Source organism: Barbus barbus, assembly GCF_936440315.1.
Source record: "Barbus barbus genome assembly, chromosome: 24".
Taxonomy (NCBI): Eukaryota; Metazoa; Chordata; class Actinopteri; order Cypriniformes; family Cyprinidae; genus Barbus; species Barbus barbus.
This window is the reverse complement of record NC_136752.1, coordinates 30,672,480-30,696,764: the sequence shown is the minus strand read 5'-3', so window position 1 is coordinate 30,696,764 and position 24,285 is coordinate 30,672,480. Positions and strand designations below refer to the sequence as shown.

The following is a 24,285-nucleotide window of genomic DNA, read 5'->3' as shown; positions in this document are numbered from 1 at the left end:
TTAGACGCGTATTTATCACATTGTCTAGAGGGACATCTATCAGCGTTACACAAGAGAGACATGTTTAGAAAGCATGGGAAATGAATGCAAGTTCAGCTTTTAAAACACATGTGGAGACTTTATGGTGGTTTCTTCCCCATCCACTGCATCTCATGATTTAAATGAAGAAAGAACTCTTAGTGATTGGTTTTCAGTCCTTTGTATTAAACTATACATGCATGATGCGGTTTTGTTTCTAATTGTTTAAGCAACTTAATTATATATGGTTTATAAACAGTATTTTAAACATTATTTGTTTTTTCAAAGATATCCATGTTATTTTATTGCTTTGAAGAAATGTGCATTAGTGCTGGATGCGCCTGTTGTGGCCTCAGCAGAGAAGACAAACGACTGAAATTATGCCTTTTAAATTAGAATAGAACTCCAATATTGATCATATTCAAGTACAAAATTAGAATTATAAAACAGATTATAATTCGATAAATTACAAAGTAACAGACACCTTTGTTTACTTTTGTGTGTTGCTCAGCAACCACTTTGTTGCAACCACAACTGTTTCTGAGGAACTACATTGTTTGGCGGAAGAATAATGTTCTTATTAATACCATTATATTTCATTTGCTCTGTTTTATTTTGTGAAACCTTACTACGTATAACCATTTTATAAAAGCAATAATCCCTGTGAAGCCGTGGTTTGCAGTGAATTTATAACAGCTAAAGGATTTCTTTTACCCCTTAGCTGTTATAAATTCCCTGTAAACCACGGCTTCTTGCTTTATTTAGTTTTTCGGCCATTCTGACAGCCCTGCAGTGTGTCTGAGACTGGACGCACCTCTGCGGTCAGCAGTGAGCTCAGAGCGAAGCCGGCTCTCTCAGCGCTGATGTGAGAGGGACTCTGTCCGAGAGAGACGGCCTGCTCCTCCTGAGCCAGCAGCTCCGAGTGCTTCTGAGCGGATGAAGAGGACTGCGCTCCATCCACGGCGTCTCTGTTAAACCTCAGCGTCCGCCTCCGCCGCCGGTACCTTCCCCTGCGTCTGGAGCGAGCTCCGCCGGACGCGGCCGGACGCTGAGGGAGATCTTCAGAGACGCTGCGTTTCCATCGGAGCCTCGCGGAGGAAGAGCGCACCGAGGCTTCCGGAGCCGTTCTAACACCGCGTCTGCATCGCCACGCTTTAGTGCGCTTGTCCCGCTTGAGTCCAGAGGGGGCAGGGCTGCGCGTCTGAAGCACACTATCTAGGGTCCTCACGTAGCTGCTGCTCTTGACGGGCAGCTGATAGAGCACCGGAGACGGAGCGCTGGATGAAAACACCGCAGCACGTTCGCTGATTCGCTGGCCTTCAGTCTCCAGATACTCATCCAGCAGCACCGAGGAGAACGCCGAGTGACCAGAGCCTGATGAGCAGCGGAAACATGACATCATCAGTCAATCAGTAAACCCAGTAGGGCTGTTATGGTCATGTGCTTACTGTCGGCTGCGCTCTTTGAATTGAACTTCTCCATCCAGCCTTTGATCCGGGTCGGATCGCTCGTCTTCCCAGCGTGCCAAACGAAAGCGGCGCCTGGACTCAAACAAAAAGGATAATTATTAATTAAACAAAACTCCAATATATTATTAATAGCATGTTTTACTGAAGTTCTGAAAGCACAGACAGAATCACTGTTTTTAATATCACAAAAACAATCAAACCTCTGTTGATCAGGACTGTTTGCCAAAACGTAATAAAAAAGAAATTAGTAAAAAAAGTACTCAAATTAAAAAGTTCAATTAAATTTTAAAAGATGAATTGTTGATGTTTTATGCTTTCATTTGATTACCACCATTTTTTATTAAATAAATGTGTATTAAATCATAAACACAACTTCTGAAAAAATAAAACATTTCATAGAGCACCATTATTGTAAAAATGTTAATAAATTGTTTAAGTTTTATGAATTTGATTGATTAGAAATGCTTTTTGATTATTAAATTAAAAATAAATTTAAACAAATGAAAATGAAATTTAAAAACAATTTAATTAAAAAGAATTTGGGAAAAAGTAAAAAGGTTTTCATAAAGCACAAAAATGTTTTTTGTAACAAAATAAAATAAATAATAATAATAATAATAATAATAAAGAAAATAATAAGAAATAAAAAGTTTTAAAGTTTGTTAAATTTCATTATTTCAATTAATGTAGCACGCTTTTTGAAAACTAAAATTTATTTTAAACATTAAAACAGAATCCAGAAAAATGAAAATGTAAGAAACTCAATTTTAAAAATGATAAATGAGACTCAACAGGACGCCGTGTAATACATGCAGACGGGTTACTCTAGCAGGCTTTTTTGTGTTTCTCTTTAATGTCAGTGATGATTCATATCTCAGTGATGATTCATATCTCAGTGATGATTCATATCTCAGTGATGATTCATATCTCAGTCATGATTCATATCTCAGTCATGATTCATATCTCAGTCATGATTCATATCTCAGTCATGATTCATATCTCAGTCATGATTCATATCTCAGTGATGATTCATATCTCAGTCATGATTCATATCTCAGTCATGATTCATATCTCAGTGATGATTCATATCTCAGTCATGATTCATATCTCAGTCATGATTCATATCTCAGTCATGATTCATATCTCAGTCATGATTCATATCTCAGTCATGATTCATATCTCAGTCATGATTCATATCTCAGTGATGATTCATATCTCAGTGATGATTCATATCTCAGTCATGATTCATATCTCAGTCATGATTCATATCTCAGTGATGATTCATATCTCAGTCATGATTCATATCTCAGTCATGATTCATATCTCAGTGATGATTCATATCTCAGTGATGATTCATATTCACTCTAAAGGAAGTTCTCAGTAGCTAAATAAAGCAGCACAAATAGCACAGAGCCATAATCTTCCTTGTTTATCTTACGGGAGGATGATGTGAGGACAGGTAAAGCAACACCCAGATAATGCAGGTCTATGGGTGCCGCTGGATCCAGAAGATTCAGTTTCATCCCAACTGTGCAGAAACCAAAACAGAAAACAGAAATGAATAAACCAGACAATAACAGAGCAAAAGATGAAGGTTATGAGTGCTGCGGGTATTTTTCACTTTTTCTGCTGAATGATTTTAGCGTGTGTTAAACGGAGCTGACTAGCACAGATCTTCATATCTGACACAAACACAGAAGCGCTAGCGGATATGAATGAACGACAGACTGACAGATTCAGGAAACAGCAATTCTCTCATTCTTATATAATTATTCAGGCACATTTATCAGCTCAAATGAACAGACTTCATGCAATATGAGTACTTTAGAAACTGAGCACAAACAGTCATTAAACGAGCAGCAGGAAGCATTCAGTAGGGCTGTGCTATATTGACAAAAATCATCTCTCTTTTCTGGGATTTTATCGATGACGATAATTAGAAGATATTTAGCTGAGTGTGTTATTGTGCTGGGATCTTAAGGACTGCTGTGGATCTATCTGACTGCTACAGTTTCTGATATTCTTCATATTCTGTGTGCTGGTCAGTTCACACTGATACAAATTAATCCTTTACAATAAGTTTAAATTGATTTTTACCTTTTATAAAACCATTTTTTCTTTTACGTTATATTCTTACATTTAATCAGTGAATTAAGATAATAAGACATTTGGGCTGTTACCAAGCAAATGAAATCAGCATCAATAAAATTAATTCTTTGCAATGCAGAGGCACCACAGATGCTGAAGAGCCATTTAGATGCATTTACACACTGTAAACACTGTGAATTACAAACTGTCAGCATATTATAATGAAAGAAAAAAGTGTTAATAATAAACTAAGTTTAATTAATATTGTAAATGCACAAAGACAAAAACAAACAAACCAAAATGCCACCGAAGAAAATCAGCAGCGTGGCTGAGCATGAGATCAGAAAATCCCTAAACTTGAGCTGAGCAAAGCTGCTAAACAACAAACTATGCTGCTTGATCTGATGGATGACGGTCAACAACTGAAGGACCTTGTGAAGGAGAAGGACAAGACAATTGAAGGACTGGAGAGAAGGATTGACGAGCTGGAGCAATATTCAAGAATAGAGGATTTAATTATAAATCAAACACCGGACGTACGCCAGTATAGTGGCCAGAGGAACTGCAAACACTGGAAAAGCAAGTAATCAATATCAATAATATTAATCATTATCAATAATACATTTAAACAGTACAAGTCTTTATAAAAATGTCATACACAAAGGATTATTTGCATCAGTTTAATAAATTCAATGTGATTGCTGGGTCAGAGACTTGGCTTGATGAGAAAATACATGAAGTAGAATTTATTTACAGTAAACAGAGTTGATAAGAAAGGAGGAGTTGCTTGGTATGTTAACAGCGTTAAGATCTAAACTGATTAAAAGCATGTCAGTGACTATAGAAGATCTTTTGGAATGTGTAACTATAGAAATCAATATTGAAAGATTAAAACTATAATGATCAGTTGTGTGTATAGATCACCAGGAGCTTGTGCAGATACCGTTATGCATACATTATTTGGTATGCTCGATAAATGGAATGAGAACAAAGTACACATTATATGTGGAGATTTCAATATAGATTTGTTGAAATGGAAATAAGAGAATAACAGATTTTACTGACTCACTATATATTAAAGGTCTATTTCCTGTGATTACAAAACCTAGTAGAATAATTAAAAATACTGCTACATTAATAGATAATAGATATACAAACGAAATAGGAGGATTATTTATAAATGATATGACTGATAATTTTCCAGTTTTTGCAATCTTTCAAAGATTTGATAAAACAAAAGGTAGTAGGATAGTTTTAAATGAATTTGATATCGAACACCAGAAATCATGCTGCGCTCAGTGAGGACGTAAAGAATCAAAACTGGAGCGAGGTTTATGCACGTAAAGATCCTAATAGTGCTTATGATGCTTTCTTGTCCATATCAATCGAAAAATACGAAAAACATTGTTTAAGAGGACTGTAAAGAAGCAAAATCATGAGGATAAACCATGGATTAGTAAGGGAATAGAGAAAGCATGTAAAAAGAAATGCATTATACAGGAAATTTATAGCAACTATACAAGCGGAAAATACATACAAAATATATCAAATTAAATATTATAAGATTTAGTAAAAAGGACTATTATAATAAGTTATTGGACAAGCATAACAATAATATACAAACAATATGGAAAGTATTTAATAGTATAATTAAAAAGAAAACTGGAAAAGTTGATTACCCAAATTATTTTGTTAATGATGATAAATTAAGTATAAATAAAATGAATGACATTGTCAATGAATTTAATGAGTATTTTGTAAATATTGGGAGCAATTTCGCAAAAGTGATCGTGGAGCAAAGAACTGGGGAGAGGACAGATGAAATGAATATTTCCAGTAATGATTACTCAATGTTTATAAGGGGAGTTGATGAAGGAAATACTCAACATCGCTAACAACTGTAAGAATTAATATTCCACTGATATGAATGATATTGACGTTAATAAAAAATATTATAGAACATATAGTAAATTTACACACATGTAATCCGTTCTTTTTAACAGGAATATTCCCTAATAATATGAAAACAGCTCAAGTTATTCCTATTTTTAAAAATGGAGATCGTCACTGTTTTTCCAACTACAGACCAATTTCTCTTCTTTCCCAGTTCTCAAAGTTTAGAGAAAGTATTTGTGCGCAGGCTTGATAATTTTATAGATAAACACAAATTGAGAGATCATCAGTAGGGTTTTAGATCAAACAGGTCGAGCTCAGTGGCTGTGATGGACCTGGTGGAAGAGATTTCTTCTTCAGTGGATAATAATGAATATACTGTGTTCATAGATTTAAAAAAAGCTTTTGACACTATTGATTATGAATTATTAATGATGAAACTGGAGAGATATGGTATAAGAGGGAAAGCTTTTGCTTGGATAAAAAGTTACCTCGATGATAGATATCAATTTGTACAAATTAATAATGTTAAATCAGATTTAATGAAAGTTACTTGTGGTGTTCCACAAGGTTCGGTGCTAGGCCCTAAGTTGTTTGTACTGTACATAAATGATATTTGTAAAGTGGCTAAAAAAGTATTAAAAATGGCTTTGTTTGCTGATGATACTAATTTATATTGTTCTGGGAACGGTTTGGAAATACAGTGGAAATAGAATTGAGGTGGTTTGATGATAACAGACTCACTGAATTTAAGTAAAACAAAGTTTATAATATTCAGTAATCGACAAAGTAACAATAAAGTGAAACTAATGATTAATAATGAGGAAATAGAAAGAGTGTACGAAAATACATTTTTGGGTGTTATAATTGATCAAATTATTTGGAAAACGCATATTAATCATGTAAAAACAAATATGTCCAAATCCATGGCAATATTAAATAGAATATATATATTATATATGACATATATATATATATATATATTGTATTGTGCGCTCATAGTTCCACACATTATTTATTGTGTGGAGGCGTGGGGTCACACATAAAAACTATTTAAATTCAATATATACGTTACAAAAGAAAGCTAGGATTGGAAACCATTAAACTTAGATAGGATTAGGATTGTTAAAAGGGTTGATTATTACAAACCAACAAATTAATTGTTTATTAATTTACATGCATTAAATTTTGTAGATTTAGTTGATTTATATACTTTACAGTTAATGTACAAAGTTTATAATAATTTACTTCCAAATTGTATTCAGAGGCTGTTCAAAATAAGAGAAAGTCAGTATAATTTAAGAGGATTGTATATGTTCAACAAAGCAAGGGCAAGAACTAATGTTAAAAGTATGTGCTTATCTGTTAAAGAGGTACATCTATGGAATAAATGTGATAAGGAACTAAAAGTAATTCACTTTGCCAATTTAAGAAAATGCATAAAAAGAAGGTGATAAACAATTATATGACTGAGTATTAATAAATTGTGGTTGTAAAAACAGGAAATATAGTGTCTAAAACTTGTAAAAAAATCAATACCACATTTGTAATCATAGTCAGTTTTGGAGAAAAACGGCACTCTTCGTGTGAAATTGATTAACTATTTGAAGTGGTATAAATGTATACATTCTCTGCCCCATATCTTGAATTTGTGATCATTCTAAATGCATTTTAATACATGAATCATGCAGTGAAAGAACGCACTCTAAATGAGCTTCACATAATGCAAGTATGCACTCCGTAGATGTGTTTTGTTTGGTTTTTGTGAAATACTCATATCGCAGACCCTCGTGTTCGGATACTGCTGGTTTGATGTGTGCTGGTCAGTGTTCACCTTCTTGAAGCGCAGGATGAATGATCTGCCGGTTCTTCAGCTGCTGGAGCTGCTGCAGTAAGACCAGCTCCTGCTCACAGATCCAGTCTGCAGGCACACACACACACACACACACACACACACACTCATGAGCTCATCATCAGAGCGGAGGACACTCATGGATCAGATGTTCACAGACCTGCATCACGTGCTGGGTTCTCTGCTGGAGATGATGCAGATGCTTCCACAGATCTCCTCGTGTGTCCAACATGAACGTCCAGCGCCTCCTGTGACACAAACCAGCTGTCTCTTTAATGCATGTGCCCAAGACAGCACACTGTGAAATAAGCTAATGGTACAATACATGGCTCTGTGTGCACGGTCCTATAAGCTACGGTTAATGGTTTCTCGTGCGCACATAAAACTATATATTTTTTATTTTTGCAAAAGTCCTTGAGGCCATGTAATACAGTGCCAAGAATATTGTGAGAAGAAACCCAAAATTCTTATAATCCGTTTTGCATAATGAAAGTGTGCACCTTGAATTCATTCAGTCGTATTTTGACTTTGACTTCTTGTACAATAAATTTATTTTCATAAAATTTTTAATTTTCCATTATAAAAAAAAAACTAAACGGGCAAAAATGTCTATACAGTGAATATAGAAACTGGTCTTTCATACCTTGGCAGTGAAGGACACGAACAGCACGCCGTCCACCTGCTCCAGGTCAGGCTGCATGGACGCTGAGGAGACGCTGCTGACCGCTGCACACCTGTGCTTCACGTTAGTCCACCACTTAGCCTTGGCCTTCCTCGCACCGCTCCTCCAGCCCCTGCGGTAAACACGCTTCACACCGCGGCCGATCCCACGTCTGCTCTGAGACGATCGCAGAGGCACCTCATCAGCAGATCCAGGGGCTAACGAGGCCACAGCTGATTCCTCTCTGACGAGCGTCTCATCACGCTTCCTTCCCTCTTCACTGGACTCAGATTCATGATGCGTGTGTGTCCAGCTACAGGCCAAAGAAGAAACACCGTCATAATCAAACACACTCATGATGACAACAGCGTGCATCTCATGAAAACTTATTTGTGGTCCACAAAATCAGTCATAAGGGTACATTTTTGGTCTGAAAGCTGAATAAATAATCTCTCCATTGATGTAGGGTTTGTTATGATAGGACAATATTTGTCTGAGATACAACTATTTGAAAATCTGGAATCTGAGGGAGCAAAAAAATCTAAATATTGAGAAAATCTCCTTTAAAGTTGTTCAAATGAAGTTCTTAGCAATGCATATTACTAATCAAAAATGAAGTTTTGATATATTTATGGTAGGAAATGTACTAAATATCTTCATGGAACATGATCTTTACTTAATATCCTAATGACTTTTGGAAAAATGTATAATTGTGATCCATACAATGTATTGTTGTCTATTGCTACAGATATAGCTGTGCTACTCATGACTGCTTTTGTGCTGCAGGGACACATATGCGTTTCTGATCCTACTGTGAATGATTCATCAATGACGTTATTCTAAAGACATCGATGTTAGTCTGCAACAACACAATAAAAGGCGTACCTGCGGTGTTTGTGGCGGTCAGCAGGAGGCGGCGAGCGAGCGGTCAGAGCCAGCTTGAGTTTGTTCTGAATGAGCCGAGCGCTCTCCCCGTCCTCTCTGAACGCCAGCATGAAGGGGTTGCAGTCGATCTTGAGCCGGGTCATCAGCGGGTTCTGGTAGCTGGTCACCGCATAGAAGGCTGTTTTAGGGAAGGTGAAGACCTGAGCGTCCGGCTCGGGACCGGTGCTGACGGGAACCACGCAGAGCCGCGGCTGATAGCGGTGCATGGGACGCAGAACCACAGCGGCGTCTCGGTCCTCAGAGCTATGAGACAGCTTCACCTTGTAGAAGGACACCGGCCCGTCCATCCAGCGCTGACCCGGAGCCGGAGAGTCCGGATGGACACACACTAGAGATGTTAGGTATGAACATTTCTCATCACGATTATAGAGAACTAAACGATCACAGTTATCAGTATTATCAGGGTATTGTTAAAATGTGACCTTGGAGCACAAAACCGGTCATAAGGGTCAATTTTGTGAAATTGAGATTCATACATAAGTCAAAAAAATAATTGATAAATAAATGATTACATTCATTTTATTTGTTCCATAAATAATTCTAGATATCTTATCTGAATTGTTTAAATGTGTAGAATCCACATAAGCTTGTTTTTCATCAACCGGTCAAAATTGACAGGGCATGTAAATCCGGTCTGTGTTCAGTCCAGACAGAAGCTGCACACAGACTGAATGTGAGTCTCTGTAAATCCAGTCTCTGACAGCAGGTGGCGCTGATGGAGCAGCAGAATTACAGCTGTTTCCTGTAACCTCCGTGACACGGCTGCATTGCTACTTTATTAGGTCTTACATGGAGCAAAACAAAATGCCATCTAATCTTTTCTGAAGACAGTAAGAGGTGCATTCATATATTCATTTGTATAATTCCCTCAGCACTCTTAAAACCTCCCAGCTTTCTGCCATGTTTTCACACAAAACACACTCTGTGTGCTGAGACTTTTACTTTAAACTCTGCTTTATGCTGGACAGTATCTATGTATCCTGAGTTGTTCAAATCGTAGTAATTGAACACAGTTTGGGCTGGGCAATTTTATCAATTAATTTGATTTTATTGTTTTGCCACAATTTTATCTTTTAGAAATCGAGATTTTGAATAGAAATATTACCAAACGTTAGAATTAGACACTTTGACAACATTCCAATCATAACAGTAAAGAGAAACGAGCGATCCGACCGCGTTCAGTGAAGCACCGCGAGTAGAATATATCGCTAGGTGGCCTTCACACAGAATGTGTTTTTGTGCTGATAAAGATGCGGCAGTGGAAGAGGAAACACATGCAAGATTTTTATTTTTTTTAAGCATTTTCCTCGTATTATTTCTGAACATATAATATGTATAAGACAAGTTTGTACAAGATGTAGTTGTAGTTTATGCATCTTTTCTGCAAAGATATTTAACAAGTGATTTGTTGAACATTTACATCATGTGTGCTGCACTTGGAATAGAATTTTCTATAACTAGAGGATTAATAAAGAACAAGTTACTTGAATCATGTTGTAGTTATATTTTCAAGTTGACTAGTTAGAAATCTTAAATTTTTTTGAATCTGTCAAATTTCAATTTTTTGCCATATCGCCCAGCCCTAAATATGGTTTAAATGATAATTAATAATATGAAATTATCAATTACAATAATATGAAACGGTGATACTAACCGCGGGGAGTTTTCTCCAGATTTATCTTGAGGCCAGTACTCGCTCCATCCCTAAAGCTCTCTGGACTCTGGAGGTGCGTCTCTCCGGCTGCGTCCGGCTCCCAGGTCTCCCCGGTCCAGCGGTGCCGGAGGTCATCCAGAGGAGCGATGTCCAGGATCAGGAGGTAGCTGAGGCTGGGCTGTAGGCCGGTCAGACGGAAGCGGCAGCAGGGGAACATGCGTCTGCCCGCCGCCGTCAGGATCATCTCAGTGCCCAGGCTGTGAAAGCGGCTCCAGACCGACTCGTTCTCCAGCGTGACGGAGACGCCGCTGCCATCATCCACCGCAGTCGGAGCGCAAACAAACCCAGCATCGCTTCCCAGCATTCCCTCTGCTGCGCTCTCCATCGCTGCACACCTCGGCTCATCTACAGGCCAGTCCACATGATTCACCTGATTTCTGCATCTGAACCTGCTGGAAGTACAAAAACTGATCGATCGATAAGCTCTAACAAACAGACCAGATAACAAAACACTCTCATGATGCTGGGGTTAAAGAATTACGACAGATTCCTGGAAAAATATTTATAATACATAAATAATACAGAGAACATGCAATTTGGGGGGGGAAGGGGATTCATTTTGATGATAAATTTGCATTAAATTATTAATACAGAAAATGTTTAATATTTCATAAGGCCCTATTAATTGTAAACTTTTTAATTAACTGTTAAACGGTTCTTATGAAATCGTTTGATTATCCATGCTTTTTAATCATTAAAATTTAATTAAATGATTCAAACAGATTCCTGAAAAAATAAGAGAATATGCCATGGGGTGGGGTGGGGTGTGTGTGTGTGTGTGTGGGGGGGTGTCTGACAGGATTAGGAAAAAAATTAAAGGTTTAATGAACAGCATTTATCAAATATATGAATTAAATTTGTTTAATGCATTTATTAAATAGAAACCATTTTAAATGTCTTCACTCACTTTATCACTGAATAAAATTATTAATTTCTCTCGTCTTTTTTAAATCTTATACAAATGTTTGAGTGTTATCATTGTTTCCACAAAAATATTAAGCAGCAAAAACTAAAACCAGCACTACTGTAACAGTAGACTACGGATGCATCGATCTGATACTCAGTATCGTATCGGCCCCGATACAGTCAGACGAGACCGATCCAAATCCGATATTGTGCGTATACTATTATTGTTAAGCCCCACGAAAGGCACAAAAACATTATAAAAGCACCATAAAGTTTCCGTGCACTATATTTCAAGTCTATATTTTATATACTCTTTCTACTGAAAGAGTTGTTACCTGTAGCAGAAGACCCGCTTCTCAATATTATTAACTCATCGTTATCTTTAGGTCACGTCCCAAAACCATTCAAGCTGGCGGCTATTAAGCCTCTTATTAAGAAACCACAACTAGATTCTAATGAACTGGCAAATTACAGACCCATTTCAAGTCTTCCGTTTATGTCTAAAATTTTAGAAAAAGTTGTGTCTGCTCAATTGTGCTCCTTCTTGCAAAAAAATTATCTCTATGAAGAATTTGAGTCAGGTTTCAGGCCTCACCATAGCACAGAAACTGCACTTGTTAAAATTACAAATAACTTGCTTTTTGCTTCAGACCAAGGCTGCATCTCATTGCTAGTATTACTTGATCTTAGTGCTGCGTTCGACACTATAGACCATAATATACTCATAGATCGATTACAAAACTATACTGGTATTCAAGGGCAGGCTTTAAGATGGTTTAGATCCTACCTGTCCGATCGTTACCACTTTGTTCATTTAAATGGGGAGTCATCTCAATTATCACCAGTAAAGTATGGAGTACCACAAGGATCTGTCCTAGGTCCTCTGCTATTTTCAATATACATGTTGCCTCTTGGTAATATTATTAGAAAATACGGGATTAGTTTTCATTGTTATGCTGATGATACTCAACTATATATCTCAACAAGACCAGATGAAACTTCTCAACTATCTAAGCTAATAGATTGTGTAAAAAATGTAAAAGACTGGATGACCAATAATTTCCTCCTATTAAATTCAGATAAGACAGAGATATTACTTATTGGACCAAAAAACAGGACACAGAATCTCTTGGATTATAATTTACAACTAGACGGATGCACTGTTACGTCCTCTAAAGTCAAAAATCTGGGAGTTATATTAGACAGCAACCTGTCCTTTGAAAATCATATTTCCCATGTTACAAAAACAGCATTCTTCCATCTTAGAAACATTGCCAAGCTTCGAAGCATGCTACCTGTTTCTGATGCAGAAAAGCTAGTTCATGCATTCATGACCTCTAGACTGGACTATTGTAATGCACTGCTAGCTGGTTGTCCTGCATCTTCAATAAACAAGCTACAGATAGTCCAAAATGCAGCGGCTAGAGTTCTTACCAGGTCAAGAAAATATGATCATATTACCCCAATTTTACAGTCTCTGCACTGGCTACCTATTCAGTTCCGTATCATTTACTAAATATTATTACTTGCCTATAAGGCCCTAAATGGTTTAGCTCCTGCGTACCTAACTTGTCTTCTACCACGCTACAACCCGCTCCCTAAGGTCGCAAAACTCTGGACTTTTGGTAGTACCTAGGATAGCAAAGTCCACTAAAGGAGGTAGAGCTTTTTCACATTTGGCTCCCAAACTCTGGAATAGCCTTCCTGATAACGTTCGGGGTTCAGACACACTCTCTCTGTTTAAATCTAGATTAAAGACACATCTCTTTAGCCAAGCATTCACATAATGCATCTTATAATCTTGTACTGCAGTTATATCTGATCAAATGTACATTATTATTATTCTTTAGCTTGGGTTGAACAAATCATTTTTGCTTCGATGGAACAGCAGCTATGCTAATTATGTCTCTATTTGTTTCTCTGTTGATTAACATCCCGTGGTAACTAGGAATTACAGAAGCTTCAGTCTGGATCCAACCCTTAAATGATCTGAGACGACCGAACACCTGAGAAAAGATCATGCCAACCCCTCAGAGGACCTCAGAGGATGCCAACGCTCAGACAACATACAGAATTATCACATTTTGCCATAAGTTAAATATATTAAGGTTCTGCAATATATAAATATGTTGTGGAAACTTAAATTCCTGTAGAGCTGCTTTGCAACGATTTGTATCGTAAAAAGCTCTATACAAATAAACTTTAATTGAAAACGAATTATATTTCAACTATTTTTCTGCTAAATTATCAGAACCATTCCATCTATGATGTTTTAGAAAACAATATTTTTGCAGTTTATTTAATAAGGCCATTTGCGTGATTTCAATCATCATGCAGTAACTGTCAGACCTCTGTTGTGTGTGTCTTGTGTTTCATGCCCATATTTGGTTTGTTTCCTGTCATTAGTAGTTTATCCTTGCCCAGCCGTGTTGGTTAATTTACCTGTGCATTTATAGTCCTGTCTGTGCAATGTTATTTCGTCTGGTCTACTCGTTACTCCCCGGTGTCTGATGTCTGTCTTGCCCTGCCGTGTTGTCTCCAGTAAAGTCTGTTATTTGAGTTACCTCCTCGTCTCCGTGTTCCTTGTTCCTCCCTCGTGTGTACACCGTGACAGTAACCACCCCCCGCCCCCCTCGGATCTACACGAATCACACGGGTCGTCCCTCAGAGGTCGGAAAATACAGAAATCCATAAAACTGAAAACTGACTCTAGAAAAATTAACACGGAAAAAATTTTGCGAAAAAATAAAACTGCCCTGGAAATATAATTTGTTCATTTTTTCATAAATTGTTGCAAAATTTTATGTTTCATGATTTTAATCAATTAGCCTTTTTTTTTATTTTACTGAATTAGTAACATTCAATTTAACCATTAAAACTCAATACGGAAAGAAATAAAATAGAAAAATATAAATTTGGGGAAAACATTAAAAATTCATAAGAACAAAATTTAATTTTTGTTAACATTTTAATACATTTTTGTTAAATAACATGTGATTCATTATTTTAATTTATTAATCATGCTTTTTGATTACTAAAATTTGAAATGGATTAAAATAAAAGGGCTCTACACCTGGTTAGGACTTTAATTTGTGTTTCTGGTCTTACTGCGAATTATTCATCAATGACGTTATTCTAAAGACATAACTGTTAGTCTGCAACACAATAAAACATCCATATAATCCATATAATGACACAAACTGTATTCAACATGTGTTTGTGTCATTTGTGCTTGGTTGATTTTAAAACTTAAAGTAATTAATTTTATTAGACATGAATACATTATTAAAATGTAATTAAACCATTAAAACAGACTTCAGAAAAAATTTATCAAAGAACCTGGAATTTGGGAAAAAATGTATTTTTTGTTAATATTTTTAGTAAATTGTTCTTATGTGTTGTACATATGGTGTACGTTTCATTATTTCAAATGATTAGACATGTTCTTTTATTATTAAAATGTAATTTACCCATTGAAACAGAATTTAGTTTAGGAAGAAGTCAAATGTATTTGACAGCTGGTTAGCACACGTGTCTGACCCAAACTGACTTGTTGAATTTGTGTTCCTGCTCTTCCTGTGAGTGATTCATCAATGATGTTCTAAAGACACAATGTTTGTTTGCAACATCAACTAACTGTACTTGAACTGAACTGTGTTTGTGTCTTTATTTTATGGCATGGCCAAAAATATCGGCACCCTTGGTAAATATGATCAAAGAAGGCCGTGAAAATTAATCTGCATTGTTAAAGCCGCTCTGCTTTGAACACAATAACTCATATTTTCAGTAACTATCTATACTGTAGCTTCTAAACACTTTGTTTTTCCTGAAAAGCACATTTGATCAAACAGTTTTTTTATGGGAACTCAGAATTGCAAAATATAAAGTCAGAATTACCTTTTTAATTGCCAATGAAATGTTTTCAGAACTGAACAAAATAACAGAACAGCTAGATGTAATGTGAGAATTCTCCGAAAAAATCTGAATTGTGAGATAAACTCTCAACTGTTGGAAAGAAAGTCAGAAATGTGAGGCGTTGTGTCTTTTATTTTGATAGGACAGTAGCTGGACAGGAAGTGAAGCGGGAGAGAGAGGGGGGGGTTCGAACTCGGGATTATATTATAGACCCCTTCAGTGTTTGTAAACATTCGAATGCTAGGTTGGTTGCGCGCGCAGCTTGGGGTCAGAAACATGGCGCGGCTAATGGACCGGCATATTGTGTCAAGTTATGCACTGTCGTTGCCACCACAGGAACGGGAACAGTACCATAACAAACTTGTTTTAGTTAATGGCGATTGTCTGCCTGATCCCGAGCTCATAACAGAATGGGTAGACAACGTCAGCGAGTGGCCAGAGATTCACTGGCCCGCCATATACAGCTATCTGGTGGACAAACCGAGTGTTTACATGCCAGAAGAACTACAAATCGCTAGACGCTTATAATTACGTAGTCTGTGGGCATAGACGGTTTTATATAGCGATATAGACAATGACTTTTGTGTGTTAAAAGCGGAGGTTTCACCTTATAGATAGATACTTTTTTTATTCGTACCTTTCCATTTTTGTCTTGGGTGTCTGGCTTTGTTTTTTGTACACAAACAAGGAGGGCACAAAGTCAGGACTACTGGAGTCAAGTGATGCCTCTCCTACAAAAAAAGAAGAATTGCACACATTGATTACAACGTGATCTACTGTTGTCACAGTGAAAGCGCTAATGTAAAGCTAGCCTGCGAAGCCTGTAGCATGCAGTGTTTCCCCTATAAATGTTTCCAGCAGCGGTGCTGTTACGTGCCGGAGGTTACCAAGCCGCTCGCGGGGGGTCCCAGGGCCAGGGCATGCACCCCCGGAACATTTGTTTTTTTAATAACCCCTTAAACCATGAAATGCACATTTTGAGACATACAAACTTGACATTCCATCAACAGAAGGCATGATTATTGCAGCACGTACCTTGAACTGGCCACAAACAAGATTACACAGGATTATTCATGTTTTTCTTTTGTGTTCATTTTCAGCAAGGTAAGGTAGAAATAGATAGTGGAAAAATGAAACGGCACAACCCAGAAAAAGATTATTTACAATTTATTGAAAGTTTTATCCTAATGGCAAGGGCCACACCCAATCTGTGAGCACTTCATTTTTCTGGGCTTTTCATAGAAGATTCATATCATGTAGGGTGTCATATCAGGTGAGTTTTTATTGATCGGATGTTGGGTTTTTTGTGTGAAAAAAGTACCAGGTATCTGCATGAAGAGATTTCAGTGTGCCTGGAGCTGTAGGTCTACAGAAATCTTAATGAATGAATAATGGATCTGATTAAAATCGCCCTATTCAGTGTGGAAAAGTCACGCTCACAGTTCACACTGGAGATTGGTATGCCACAGGATTTCACCCATCTGAAAAATGAATGGTATTTTCAATACCAGTGAAAATTCACGGTTTTCGGTACCAGTTTCGCAGTTCGCTTTCTCCTTTCCACAAGCGCCTGCTCGCTCTCCCGTGGCGTCTGTCGTTGCTATGCAACCATGAACAGAGGAGCGCAAAACGAGCGTGCCGCGTCGCTTTCCGCGCGCCACATTTGAAATATATGCATATGAACGTGAATGTGAACGGCCCCGTATGGCAACGTGACATTAGCCTAATCAAAAATAATTTCCATTTGTGGCTCTTTCCTCCTTTCTTGTCAACAAGTGGATTCAGAGCCATGCATTAGCAGCGGTCGCCATGTTTGTGGTTAGGTATGTAAGTGAATGTCGTGCTATTACTGATCATGTGAAGATGTTTCAGCGGCGCTTAATACATTGTAGGGGAAACACTGAGCATGACACAGGTCACAATTAATGCCAGATATCAAATTTCACCCAACTAATAAATCAGTCTGCAGTTTACAGAAAACAGTTGTTTATTTACTATGGCTAGTCACAAAGTTGGCGCTAGCCTGCGGCTAACTGCTAGCAGCATGACATTTAAAACAAATCATTAACCAGCATAGCTTAACGTTATAGGCTAGTGTACAGAAAACTGCAAAAAAATCATGCAATCCAGGCTTTCGAGTTTAATCTAATAGAAAGGGATGATAACGGATGACTTTACCTGATATGAAGTGAGCACTACAAACACGAGCCTCGTTGCTCGTAGCATTGTCCCAGTCTGCCCGTTTAATAGCTCGCAGCCACAGATGGCGTCTATTTTTCTGAAAAGGATGAGATCCTGCAGGAATCCTAAAAAACTTGACTCCACAATTGGTGCGATTTGCACAGTCCACGACACAACAGCTAGGCATTTTGATGAGAAATGATCTGGCTAACAGTAACTCAGGATGGAGCGTTCTGACCCCGACATGCGCAGTACGCACTTCGAATTTCCTGTGACGTCGACCGTGAAGGGTCTATTATCTTTATATCAATCCATAGCTGTTTAGACACCGCTGCTGTCGCCGACACGTCCACTTCTGACTCAACCAATAACGCGAGCTTGGGGGCGGGGCCATCTGTTTTACGGACCAATGACAGGCGGGAGGCGTGGTCAGAGGAATTGTTGCAAATTTGTTTAGTTAATAAACCACATGATCAAGCGACTAACTGTTGATATACTGCTTTTCTTTAAATCAAACGACACTTGTTTTGATATTTATAAGGCATGTATATTTGTCCAGAGGAATAAATGCTGGAATACTGTATAAGTCAATGAGCATGATCATTATTCTTATATTACAGTCAAAACTAACAAAGGATCTTCATGCAGCGCGTATCTCAAGCCATGCTGCAAACACGAGCCGTAGGTTAGTCGCTAACTAGTACTAGTTAGTCCTCGTTGGACTCTAAACAGAAGCAGGATCTGAGTTATTGATCACTCACCTCTCTTAAGCTCTGCTGCGTTCAGTCCGAGTCACTCTCGCGCGTTTGTAATGTTTCTCGGTGCTTCCGCGCCCGGTGGACACGTGACGTCACGCACCGCCTCACGGACCAACGGCGTGTCGTTCCGGTGACTGACGCGATGCAGCGCGTTCACCAGGAATAACTTGAGCAGGATAAATATACTGAAGTTATTCTTTAAGCCTCACAGTCTTCTGCAGTTAATGATATATTATTTCTGTCATGTTTCATGGTGCTGAGCGATAAAATTATTCCACTTGTTTCTTCATTTTTGTTTTCTTTAGTCGAAATGATTGAAACAAAATCATTATCTTTTGTATAAATCCCTTTAATGTTACCTGAAAAAATCCCCTTCCTCCCGGAAGTGACGTCATCTCTGGGCGGGAAAGCGTGATATGGATTTGATGAATTCTGTGATATTTTCTGCTATTATTTGCTTCAAACGACACAGATCACTTTCTGAAACATGGTTAAAATATGAATTTCAAGGTTCACTGAGAAATTACTAACTTTAGCTCTTTATGACTTGTTCATTTACATTTTTTTTACTTATTTATTGTTTTTGTTCATTTTATTGCTCTTTTGTTGATTTTGATAGCTTCTATTGTCCTCGTTTGGATACAAGCATCTGCTAACTGTAAATATACTTCTACTGTATAAATAATCAAGGTATAAATAAGAAGGTTGACCAAAGCAGATTACTGATAGTCTGATGATAGTAATGTTTGATCATAATACATTAATAGAGCATTTTTCACCATTTCTCTGTCATTGGGTTTCATCTCTTATTTTGATGACAGTCGTAACTAATACCAAGTTATCATAACTATTAATATGTTTGTAAGAAATTGTAAATGTAAAGATGAAATATACAACCAGTCAAAAGATTGTTTTATTCAACATTGATAATAATGATAAATGTTTGTTGAGCAGTAAATCAGTATATTATTATGATTTCTGAAGATCATGAGACACTGAAGACTGGAGTAATGATGCTGAAAATACAGCTGCAGATCACAGAAATACATTACAGTTTAATAGATCATCAACCATAACTCCTTCAAAAACAGCCAGAAGCCTTGGAGTTATGATTGATGATCAGCTGAATTTCTCAGACCACATTGCTAAAACTGCCCGGTCCTGCAGATATGCTTTATTCAACATCAAGAAGATCAGGCTCTTTCTTTGGGAACATGCTTCGCTGCTCCTTGTTCAAGCTCTTGTTCTGTCCCGGCTGCATTAGTGCAATGCTCTCTTGGCAGGTCTTCCAGCCAGTTTTATCAAACCTCTACAATTAATCCAGATTTGATTGCTTCCTCATTTGTAAGTCAACACATCAACACATCTCTCCTCACAGGCATCTTCCCCACAGCATTCAAGCAGGCTCGGGTAACCCCACTGATCAAAAAACCTACATTAAATGCTTCTCTTTTTTAGAAAACTACTCTCTCTCCTTCCATTCGTAGGGAAAACACTCGAACGAGTTGTCTTCAACCAGCTCTCACGGTTTCTTTCACAGTACAACAAACTGGATGCTAAACAGTCAGGTTTCAGGAGTGGCCATTCAACAGAGACTGCGCTACTCTCAGTCACTGAAGCCCTGCGAACTGCAAAGGCTGATTCCAAATCATCAGTCCTCATTCTGCTGGATCTCTCTGCTGCTTTTGACACTGTCAATCATCAGATTCTCCTGTCTACCCTCTCATCACTGGGCATCACTGGGATTCCACTTCGCTGGTTTGAATCCTATCTCACCGGTAGATCCTTCAGGGTGGCCTGGGGAGGGGAGGTATCCAAACCACATCAACTGGTCACTGGAGTTCCTCAGGGATCGGTTCTTGGACCCCTCCTCTTCTCCACGTACACTACATCGCTGGGTCCCATCATACATGCACATGGCTTCTCCTATCACTGCTACGCCGATGACACGCAGCTCTATCTCTCTTTTCAACCAGATGACCCAACGGTAGCTGCACGGATCTCAGGCTGCCTGGAGGACATCTCGGCGTGGATGAAAGAACATCACCTACAGCTCAACCTGGCAAAGACGGAACTTCTGGTCTTCCCTGCCACTCTGACTCTACAGCATGACTTCACAATTCAGTTCGGCTCATCAATGATTACCCCATCAACTTCGGTCAGAAATCTTGGTGTAATCTTTGATGACCAGCTGACCTTCAAAGAGCACATTGCAAAGACGGCTCGTTCCTGCAGGTTTGCACTACACAACATCAGAAAGATCAGGCCCTTTCTGACAGAGCATGCTGCGCAACTTCTTGTCCAGGCCCTTGTTGTTTCTAGGCTGGACTACTGCAATGCTCTTCTGGCTGGTCTGCCATCAAACACAATCAAACCTCTACAAATGATTCAGAATGCAGCGGCACGACTGATCTTCAACGAGCCCAAAAGAGCGCATGTTACACCTCTCTTCATCTCCTTGCACTGGCTACCAGTGGCAGCTCGCATCCAGTTCAAGTCACTGATGCTTGCGTACAGAACTACCACAGGCTCTGCACCCTCCTACTTCCACTCACTATTACGAACCTACATCCCCTCCAGAAGTCTGAGATCTGCTAGTGAGCGACGCCTTGTGGTACCATCACAGAGAGGCTCAAAATCACTCTCCAGGACATTCTCGTTCACCATTCCTGGCTGGTGGAATAATCTTCCCACCCCTATCCGGAACGCCGGATCTCTGGCAACCTTCAAGCAGCAACTGAAAACTCATCTCTTTCGGCAGTACTTGACTTCATCCTAAACTCAAAAAAAAAAAATCTCACTTATTTGAACAATGACTGAGACTTGGTGTTACGAGCACTTCCTCTGTCTGACTGCCTCTTCAAGATGAATCGCTTTTTGTATTCCCCAATTGTAATTTGCTTTGGATAAAAGCGTCTGCCAAATGACTAAATGTAAATGTATAATTTTGATCCATACAATGTATTGTTGGCTATTGCTACAAATATACCTGTGCTACTGATGACTGCTTCTGTGCTGCAGGGTCAGATATATTGACACTATGCCAGAGAGATGTGCTGCTGTAATCACTGCAATAGGTCGACATTACAAATATTAAAGTTAAAAGTGTATAAAAACAGTACGGCTCATCTGATATTTGTTGTGTTCAGAGCAAGCAACCATCTGCATGTTTCATGAACATTATGAAATTAAATCATAAAAAAGTCAATATTTTCAGATCTGTCAGGTGTTCTAAGAATTTTGGCCACCACTGTATAACTTTTTTAGATTAAGATGTTCTTACTTTTGATTGAGTGAGAGAGAGATGTGTTAATGAGATTATTCTGTCACACAAATGTGTGACGCAGCTAAATGTTTTTAATTAAAAATAATGAAAGCTGCTCTGCTTGGATGTTTATTGTCAAACATCAAGTCCGTGATGAAGATGTGAGGCCAAACTCCATGGAGAAATTAAGACTGAGCTCCAGCTCGTCATGAGATGAAGGACACCAAAGCTCTAAGGCATCAATTACACCGTTCCCCACCTTCTCCAGCTTCTCATTAATTAAGCAAGATGCAGTGACATCACAGAAACTTCGATCCGCTGGAGCAGAAACGTCTCCAGATCTGCTTCAGAACGCACCGATGGAGGGCTCTTACCTGGAGCTTCTGGCTCTGAGGATCGTCATCTCCATCCTCGGCGTGGTAGGAAACACGATCCTGATCATCTCCATCCTTCAAACGCCTCGTCTCAAGTCCTTCGAGATCTTTCTCCTCGGACTCGCCGTGGCCAATCTGGAGGAGATCGTGGTCGTGGACGTCTACGACATCTTGCTCTTGCGCTCGTCTATCAGGATAAGCGTCTGGAGCTGCAGAGGCCTGAAGTCCCTCACCATCTTCGGGGAGATCTCCAGCATCCTCTTCACGGTCCTCATCAGCGTCTACCGCTATCAGAAGCTGCGAGACGTCCAGACACGGGTCAACCTTCCCGTCTTCATGGACGGCCTGCGCTCGGCTGTGTTTCTCTCGGTGTTCTGCGGCGCGGTGGCTCTTCTCTTCAGTTTACCCATGCTTCTCATTAACCTGGACTGGAGTCACCTAAACTCCTCGTCTGTGGGCTGTCCGGTCGATTTCTTCCAGTGCTCGTTAACCAGATGCCCGACTCGCAACCGTGCTTACAAGTACTCCTTCATTCTGGTGTGCAACCTGCTCCCGCTGCTGATTGTCACGCTAACGAGCACCATGATCGCCAGGATTTTAATAGCCCAGCAGAAAAGGGTCAGGGCCCGACAGGCTCCGAGCACTGCGACGACCCAACAGCTGCCCCGGAGATCGTCTTACCAGCGCAGCACGCTGTCCATCCTGATGGCCATGATGCTGTTCCAGCTCAACTGGACCATCTATCTGATCCTTCACCTGGCGTTTGACCCTGACTCCTTCCCTCTGTGGTCAGAGACGGAGTTCTTCATCACCACCCTTTACACCGCGGTCAGCCCGTACGTCTATGGAGTCGGCAACAACCTGTTCAACATCAAGCGCTTCATTAGTACAGCTTCTAATTAGATTACTAGTTTCAGACGTTGTGATTTTATTTCTTCTTTTCTTTAGAGAACTGTGACCTAAAGCCGCAACACAATGCACAAAATTATATCCTTTACTTTTAGTTTAATATCAAATATCCAAATTAAAGTTCTCTAACATTTAGATAATATCATTTCTTTATTTTTTTGGTTATTTTAGTATGGTTGAGATACTATTATCATTTTCGTTAATATCTTGAGTTTAATATCTTTTAGATGTATTTTTCATTTTAATTACTGTTAGTTTTAGTAATTTTGTTGTGTTTTGTCTAGTGCTGTCAAATGATTAATCGCATCCAAAATAAAAGATTTGTTTACGTAATATATATGTGTGTACTGTGTATATTTATGTATATATAAATACAAACACATGCATGTATATATTTAAGAAAAATATGCTGTTTATATATTAAATATATTTATAGATAATATAAATGTATATACATGTAAATATTTTCAAAATATATACTGTATTTGTATTTATATATACATTATAAATAAACACAGTACACACATATAGTATGTAAACAAAAACGTTTATTTTGGATGCGATTAATCGTTTGACAGCACTAATTTCTTCATTTATATTATGTTTAGTATAAAAATGTGTTTTTTTGTTGCATTTATATGAAATAACACAAAAGTTTCAAATAAAGCTGCGACACAATGCACTATTTTGATGTTCTAAATATCCTTTACTTTTAGTTTAATATAAAATATTTTGTTGTTTTTAAAATCATTTTTATTAGTTACTGTTTTTTAAAAATGTCTGTGTAGTTCATTTTTAGGTAACATAATTGTATAGTACGCCACAGTCAGCCTGTATGTTTATGGAATCAGCAACAACCTGTTCAACATGAAGCACTTCATTAGTTAAAAAGCTTCTAATTAGACACAGTTCCTCTCTAAAATAGTCTAGCACTATATACACAGAAAGTGCAGTTTTGTGGACATTCACACATAGACTAGTCATTAGTCAGGTGCAACACAGCATTTGATCAATGATTTACAAAAATCAGTTCAGTTCAACTACTGATGAACACATTCATTTTGATTTGAATGATCACTCTGTAGGTTATTTAACCATGCATTATTATGTATTATTGAAAGTCTTTTGTATTTCAAACTATTTCTTATTTGCAGACATTCTCAAACTGTTTGTCATCTGAACCTCTTTCACCGGATATATGTACTTTAAAGAGGTGGTCAATCAGTAATTCTGTCAAAGACAATATCCCCCTTTGCATTGAGCTTTGAGCATCATAACTGTGCAGATGTTGTTTATGCTCAAACGGCAACATTACACACTAACTAAAGTTAAAGAAA

At 38.3% G+C, this 24,285-nt stretch overlaps 1 protein-coding gene across 4 annotated transcripts in view; it reads right to left on the bottom strand.

Annotated features, from left to right (window-relative positions):
* LOC306843395 (MAX gene-associated protein-like) overlaps positions 1–18,477 on the bottom strand; it is a 33,406-nt gene extending 14,929 nt beyond the window's left edge. For 2 of the 4 annotated variants that reach the window (XM_079374872.1, XM_079374874.1), the window contains exons 1-10: positions 17,640–17,936; positions 16,099–16,192; positions 10,581–11,032; positions 8,867–9,254; positions 7,964–8,294; positions 7,481–7,568; positions 7,303–7,389; positions 2,926–3,015; positions 1,467–1,559; positions 833–1,392 (exon numbers count right to left, since the gene is read on the bottom strand). In XM_079374872.1, the coding sequence (XP_079230998.1) occupies positions 833–1,392; positions 1,467–1,559; positions 2,926–3,015; positions 7,303–7,389; positions 7,481–7,568; positions 7,964–8,294; positions 8,867–9,254; positions 10,581–11,032; positions 16,099–16,192; positions 17,640–17,829 (2,373 nt within the window). In that variant the 5' untranslated portion in view covers positions 17,830–17,936. Of the gene's footprint in view, positions 1–832; positions 1,393–1,466; positions 1,560–2,925; positions 3,016–7,302; positions 7,390–7,480; positions 7,569–7,963; positions 8,295–8,866; positions 9,255–10,580; positions 11,033–16,098; positions 16,193–17,639; positions 17,937–18,403 lie in introns of those variants that run through there. The other 2 variants (XM_079374873.1, XM_079374875.1) reach the window with 2 other exon arrangements.
* Between the last annotated feature and the right edge of the window lie 5,808 nt (positions 18,478–24,285).